The sequence below is a fragment of the Phoenix dactylifera genome, unplaced genomic scaffold (assembly GCF_009389715.1).
Source record: "Phoenix dactylifera cultivar Barhee BC4 unplaced genomic scaffold, palm_55x_up_171113_PBpolish2nd_filt_p 000491F, whole genome shotgun sequence".
NCBI lineage: Eukaryota > Viridiplantae > Streptophyta > Magnoliopsida > Arecales > Arecaceae > Phoenix > Phoenix dactylifera.
In genome coordinates this window covers 185956-193664 of record NW_024067911.1, presented here as the reverse complement: position 1 = coordinate 193664, position 7709 = coordinate 185956, and the positions used below count along the sequence as shown (strand labels likewise).

General features: G+C 41.5%; 1 protein-coding gene across 1 annotated transcript; it reads right to left on the bottom strand.

The window, feature by feature from the left end:
• Positions 1-2375: 2375 nt before the first annotated feature.
• On the bottom strand, positions 2376-7455 carry LOC120106216 (pentatricopeptide repeat-containing protein At1g01970-like). The gene is made up of 3 exons (XM_039119150.1): positions 7310-7455; positions 4985-5700; positions 2376-3378 (listed from the first exon to the last, which is right to left on the bottom strand). The coding sequence occupies exons 2-3, from the start codon at positions 5441-5443 to the stop codon at positions 2587-2589; spliced, it is 1251 nt and encodes a 416-aa protein (XP_038975078.1). The 5' UTR covers positions 5444-5700; positions 7310-7455; the 3' UTR covers positions 2376-2586.
• Positions 7456-7709: the final 254 nt, after the last annotated feature.

The following is a 7709-nucleotide window of genomic DNA, read 5'->3' as shown; positions in this document are numbered from 1 at the left end:
CGAACGTCGGATTCCCTCCCCGACATCAAACAAAAGGAGGGGGAGTCCCTAAAGGATTACCTCGACCGTTTTACCGCCGCAACCTGGGAAGTCCGCGAGCTTAACCAGTCGATAGCCATGTCGGCACTTAAGACTGGGGCTCGATCCTACAGGTTCCTCTTCTCCATCGAGAGGAGCTTCCCCGCCGACTTCACTGAAATGCTGGTCCGAGCTCGGAAGTATGCGAAGGCCGAAGAGGCTATCACCTCCAGACGGGGCACGACCGAGCAGGCCTCAAAGAAGCAGAAGAAATGCCGCGATGAGCGCGGCCGCCCGAGAAGCCGGTCTCCCCGCCGAGATAAGAATCTGCCTCGGCTAAGGAGTCCACCTCGGCAGCGGGGACAGCTTCGACCAAGGTCCCCGTCTCGACCGAGATCTCCACCGCAGCCACGAGTGCCTTCAGGAAAGTTTGAGAACTACACTCCCCTCAATGTTCCCCGGGCAGAGATCCTAATGGAGATAGAAGGTCGAGACTACTTCCGATCTCCACCCCCGATGCGGGATACCGGAGCTCGGCGCGATCTTAGGAAGTATTGCCGCTTCCACCGGGACCACGGCCACGACACGGAGGATTGCTTCCAGCTTCGGGATGAGATCAAGACACTTATCCGCCGCGGGGTACTCAACCGGTTTGTGCGGAACCGGCGTGAGGAAAGGAGGCCAGTGCAAAACGCCGCACTGCCCGAAAATCCAAATGACAACAGGTCTATCGCCAGCACCATCAACACTATCGGAGGAGGAAGTTCAGCTGAAGATCCAACCGGGAGAAAGACCCCTCCGAAGCGTCCACGCGGACCCCCGAGGCCTTCAACGATGGGGTAGTACCCACGCGGACCCCCGAGGCCTTCAACGACGGGGTAGTACCCATGCGGACCCCCGTAGTGCACGACCCAGGGGTAGTACCTACGCGGATCCCCTGGTGTGCAGGCGCGCCTAAAACGGACTACAGGCCAAAGAGCACCGCTGAAAGCCAACTTCAGAGCGGAGTCGCTTGCCTCAACATGAGATGCCCAACTCCGATGGTGCGAAAGGTATATCCTACCCAGCACCTACATCATTGTGCTTACTTACTTATATTACAAGACGGTCAACGAAACCCCGACTAGGGCCGGGATGCTCTCCTGAATCGATCACGAGCTGAGGTTCCCTCGACCTCGCACGGAATCTCCTGACCGAGTGCAGAAAGCTCCTCACCGTCAATCTCCGGCTCAATCTTGCTCCGGACCCCCCTGTACCCCTCTATAAAAGGGGAACCCCTCCATCTTAGAGGGGGCTGGACTCTGAAACTCCGGCATATATTTTTCTCTCCCTCCATACACTCAACCCCTCTAACTTAAGCATCGGAGGGCCGACGCCGGAAACCCGGTCACCGGCTTTTTGCAGGTTTCCCGAAAGACGCTGCTCGCCGACGGACCGCCACCCGCCAACTCACGCCGGAGCTCCTCCTTCTCAGCCACTGGTCGCCCCCGGGTCCAATTTCCAGCAACAATTTGCATCGGTCTTGTTTCAATGCTCAAATTCAACTCTACAGATCGAATCTAACAGAAAAGTTCCATTTGTTTACTGTTTTATTCTAAAAACCGATCAAATTAAAGGTCATTATAGAATTTGGATCCTGTTGGTGCTCTGAATTCAACAGATGTTTTAGGAGCCTGGTCTCAGCATGTCCTCGATCCAATTTTAATGCTTGTTTGAAATGACAAAGGTTTTACTTCTTTATTACAAGTGTTGTTATCATATTGATGTACTCTTTTTTAAATAAATATATGCTTTCTCTGCATTAATGGCACCTGAAATGAAAATTTTTCAATAAAAGATATACAGATATATGGTAGACTATTGACAAGAATATTGCTCTATATTAACAATTATATATTGCTGGAAGAATGGTGCTGCATGGTACTCAGAACTCTTCGTTTTTGGGGTGGATATACATACATGTTAAGCCATCCTTTTATTATTTTGAAAATCATTTGATAATGCCCAGACTTTGAAGCTCATAAATTCTCTTTAGTTGAATTTTGGCATAGATATGAGTTGAAATGGAACTGTGAAAACTTATTTGAGATTTTTTTTTTGTTTACATAAAAATGCATGTAAGTTTCCAATTCTTCTAACAAGTATTTTAGTGCAAATGCTTGTATGTGATGAAAACAAAACAAAACATGTATTTGGAAGGAAATGAGTTAGGTGCTGCTTGGGTGGGAGCATCATATTACGACTGAACCAGCTTCCTATATGGCATGTGACACATAAAACACAGTTTATACCCTAATAAGAGCTCATTGATCAGATGATAAACTAGAAGACAATGCCAACCACAAGGCGTGCATGGATGACTTGAACTGCTTGTTTACTCTTCCTTCACCTCCAAACTCTTCTCAAATGATGAGGCAAATTGAAGTCACAGAACATTGTAGGAGCTATTTGGATTTACTATTTTCATGTGCCTTGAAGTAACATCAAGCACAATACACTTGTTTACTGCAAAAAAGCATCCATTTCGGAAAAACTCTTACAACTCATACCACCTTTGTTTAAGAAACACTACAAGGAATGTAGTTTCTGTTTTCCTTCCTGCTCAGAAAATTCTCTCAGAAGATGCTCCACTTCATCCATCACCCCAAGTTTATGGAACCAGCCCGCCATGACCTGTGATGCTTCTGGGCCAAGCACAACACCATCACCCTCCATCTCCATCAGAAAGCCTAGTGCTCTGTCAAGGATGTTCTCCTTCTCGTAAGCACCCAACATCAAGGCAACACATTTGTCGCTTGGTTTCAGCCCAGCACTCCTCATGTTCTCCAGTACGCTGCGAGCTTTCTCACTCAGACCTGCCACACAATAAGCATTCACAAGAAGAGCACAGAGTTTACTGTCAGGAACTATTCTTGCAGATTGTATGGTCTCGAACACTCTTTGAGCCCCATCAGCATTGCCAGCGATGGAATAAGCTCTAAGCAATGCCTTGTAAACTTCCCTTCCTGCAAAAATCTCTAGAGCCTCCATTTCTTTTACTAAACTCTCTGCATGTTCTAGCATTCCAGCCCTAATATAGGCCATAATCATTGAGCCATAAGCTCTTTTATCTAAAGGTATGCCAAGCAATTTGATATATTCAAATGCTTCCCTGGCCCGATTAAGGTCTCTGGCCTTGCTGTACATGTGAACTAGGACGGTGAGGGTGACCTGATCGCATGCAAAACCTCTATTTTTCATGGCCTGGAATGAATTCTCAGCATTCTGCAAAAGATTATGCTTTGCATATGTGCCAATCAATTTGGTATAGTCGCGCACATTAGCTTCGAAAGAGTCATCCAGTAAGGCATATTCCATTACCTAAGAAAATAAATGATGTTAGGACTAGTATATTTAATAAATTGATACAAGTTCATCTATAAGAAAACACAACGTAGGAGAATAAACTATCCATCAGACTAGTTCTAGTATCATACATGGAAATGCAATTGTATCATGATACAGATACAAAAAAGTCACCTATATAATCATCTGGAATGATGATTACCTTCGACTTTTTCATTTTCTTCTACTGAAAGCATCGTCCAAAAGAAGAATGTACCTCAAATTCAGCCGAGAAATTTAAAATAGGTCCATAATTTAAATTTCAAACTTGACAATAAAGGATGTGAAATTAACTAATGCAAGAGGAAGGAATATTTGACAGATGGAAGCCATTCCATCAACTGCTAAAGTTTTCTGGATTAATATTCTCTTGCCATGATATTTTTTATTATGTAGATATACATTATTTATATTGGAAAAAAAGATTATATTGATAAAAAAATGGCAACCGGCCAGAAAAGGCCATCTTTATGTAGGTATTTACCATGTTGGAAAACTATTGATACACAATGACTCAAATCAAGACTCTGCTCATACAGGACTCCTTGGCGCCACAAGAGATCTTTGTCAAGCTGTTAATCTTGTAAGCTGGCGTATATGGACCAAATGTCATCAAAGAGTAATCCCATGTTTAGCTGACTTTCCCACTAGGCTCTTAGGTAAGTCGAAAGCCAATAAAATCTGCCAGGCAACTGTTGCCTTGCAGTTTATATTGCATATGCAAATGTACTTCCAACACAACAATAGCAGAGTTTGTTCTTCTTTCCATCATGCCTCTGCTTAATTAATACCCTTACAAAGTGCCTCTTTTGAACGTTAGGACCTGCTCCAATCATTGAACTCATCCATACATCATATACCACATTTGGCCCAGTTCTTTGGTTTGCGTAAGCACATTTGAAGAAGAAAACCAAGTCTTACCAGATAATTATAAAATAATAACCACATCACAGCCATATGATAAAGGATTCTGATTTAAATTGAACAGGTATGGGATATGTATGTGGGATTGTAGATAAATTGTTTATGCTACTATGAATAGATGTACATATATAACTAAATCTATTGTGAATAACTCAATCAGTTACTGTATAATCTGCCTGGATGTTAGATGGCTCATCAAAAACCACATATTTTCTCAGACCTGGTTAACTCAGAAGAAATTTTTATGACAATCCAAAATTTGTTTATGATGCACCTTAGGTGTAACCTAGAGAACGTTTGCCTACCATCCTTGCTAATACTAGGAAATTGCAATACTGTCCAGTACATAAAACAAAAACTGCAAGTAATTACTACAGTAGAGAAAGGAAAACTAAATATGATAGTTTTGTTGAATAAGGAACACAATATGAATTGCTTGGATTCATAAACCAAGCCAAGCAATTTCACAAGCACAAGCACTGAATGATGTAGAATCTGAAATTGTCCTTCTTATCTAAATGGTAGCAATATGCTTGCAAACAAAACTCAAGGGGATCGATCATTTAGCACACATTAGAGCAGAACTATAGAGGAGTATTTATTAAATTGATAAGGAAAGAGAGAGCAACACAAACGGGATGAAAAGGTAATGACCTACCTCCATGAACAGCGGATTTTCCATTCTCTTCATTTCTTTGAGAACTGACAACCAGTCAGCTCTCCTGGGCTTCATGACCTTTACCCATGCAGCCAAAAGGAGAGGCAGGTTTTCATCTTGAGGAGAGAAGCATATGATGCGCCTCATGAGGGCCTTGCAGCGTTTAGTCATCTTCGGAGGAAGTTGAGAAATAGCCTGTTTCTGGGCCTCTGTTATGTCAGGTCCTATGTCAGACCACTTGAGTTTTGGTTGTTTTTCACTCTCTTCAACTTCTTCCTGAAGGGAAAGTGTTGCTGACTTAGGAGAAGACATAGGATAATGAAACTTATTGGGAGGCTGTCGGACATATGTACTAGAGAAATTTTTACATGGAAATTGCTGAAAAATTTTGGTGGTGGTATCGGTCAGGATTCTTGGTGGGGGAATGGTGGATAACATGAATGAAGAAAGGCGAAACATAATGATGAACAGGAAACCGATTCAAAATAGTGTATGTACCAAATTAGCTCATTCTATACATGGTCTACAGAGGTGAAACTAAGAGTCAGCAAGTGGAAGCTGAATAGAAGGGAAAGAATGGGGAGAACTGATAAAAGTATTGACAAGCGTATTAAGCATCATCTGACTGTTGAAACAGGACAAAGATAGCTAGAGAACTTATCTGTGATTACATCAAAAAAAAAAAGTTAAATTTTCCCTCTTTTGTAGCAATGACCCTGCAAGGAAAAGCAATTGAATGACTCCACATGAAACCTTTGTCATAATATTTTCAAATGGATTAAAAATTAAAAATTATTACAAATAGACAAACTTTAATGATGAATAAACTAAAAGGTTTATCAGAGTAATTTATGTAATACACATATAGACTGATAATTAACATGATAAATATACATTCCCAACCAGAAAAGAAAGAACTATGGAAAACCTAAATACCAAGGCACAGTTTGAAGTGAATGTATCAATTGGTATGCTATAGATACAATTGACGCAGCCAGTTCCTAAGCATTTGTGCATCATTTAAAATTAAATACCAAGACACAGTGATCTTGGTATAATCTAAATTTTCTATTTTTTTTTAAAAAAGGAAAAAAATAAGAAAATAACTCAATCAGAAGAACACAATAAATTAACATCTCTAGAAGTACAGCATATAAAGCTCAAATTGGAACCAGGATTTGATAGATTACTTCTTTATATGTTGGGGTTCGGCATACAGGCTTCTGAAGCCTAGGGTGGCTCTTAGCTGTTTAATAAATTCTAACAGTCAGCCTTCTCTGCTGAAAAAACCTTCAGAGCTGGAATGGACGTAGAACCAAAGCTGTGCCAGTCAGCTCATACAGGCACCTTCTGGTTGAAACAGATGTATGACTTTTAAGACACTAACTTTTTCTTTCAACTGCTTCTTAAATGTTAGTAATCACAATAAAAGATGACTTGTGGTGTGGCGAAGGAATGCTAGCAGACCAAATAAAAGTTCGTCCTCCAACCATATGAGTCATGTTCTATTAAAACAAACATCCACCCAACATGAGCATTCCAAAAACAGATAAATTCAGCCAAGACCCAGATCATCTGAAAAATCTGATCCAGGATTAATGACACTGATGCTGATATCTCAAGCTCGAGTTAAAAGGACAAGTAGGATGCTCGACAATTGAGTTGGTCGGCAACCCAACATGGAGAATGGAGCAAAAGTTATTAGGGCAGTTATAATATAGTATCAAATGTATCTAAAATATATTTCCTACACAAAGTTCGCATCCAAGTAATAAGTGACAGAAGTCAATTTATTAAGCTTCAACATTACAAAATTATTTTTTCCTTAACATATGTATAAGAATATCAGAAGCATAAGATATGCGAGAGAAGAAAATATACATCTTAGAATGGAATACATGTGTCATATATAATTATAGTAATGGAATACATGTTTTTTCCTTAATCACATGATTCACAAGCATTTAATCAAACATTATCCTCCCACCACCACCACAAGAATCGACAGCAGTCAACACATATTAACTAGTGTAACTAAAATAGTTCCATCACCTTTCAACTCATAGTCACTTGACCTGTTGACCACCCAAGAAGGGTACTGAGCATCAGAAAACGTGACTCCATTTTATTGGGGTATTTCGTCGAACAAATGGCTCACATTCACAATTTTACGAAACTATTGGAACAATGTGCTCCAAACGGTGACGAGCATCACAAAAATGATGAGGGAACACTATCATTAAGCTTAGATCCAGCTTACAAGTTAATCAAAGGGGTATATTTTATACGAGATTATGCTTGGTTTTATGAGAAGGATGGGAGTACTTGGTTGTGCGTCGGCTCTCCTTCTCCTGGTGTTTGTCGGCAGCCAGCCACCCTGTTTTGCTGCTCCTTCGCCTTGGTTTAGAAGGATACGATCGCGTTGCAAACGCTGCAGAACGGGACGGGAGTTCAAAAGAGGAACGGGGAAGGAATGACTTCAACGAGACCGATGCATGGTGGACTTCGCGTTCACCATGACAAGATGGGTCGTGCGCTAAAAACTGGGAAAGGCCAAAGCACATCCTTTGGTCAGTGCTCGGATCACTGCGCCGACGTGGCAGTTGGTGATTGGGTGGCTAGAATGGTACCAGTCAACACGTGACACGGTGTATTCTCGTGTACTGCATGAGCCAGGATGATACTGTAAATCTATCATTCGACCGTTTGCAATTACTGAAAAATC

Coding starts and splice junctions, on each gene's coding strand:
- LOC120106216 (XM_039119150.1), bottom strand. CDS start 5,443: ATGTTTCGCCTTTCTTCATTCATGTTATCCACCATTCCCCCACCAAGA. Junction 3,379..4,984: donor AAAATCCGCTGTTCATGGAG/GTAGGTCATTAC, acceptor TTATTTTCTTAG/GTAATGGAATATGCCTTACT.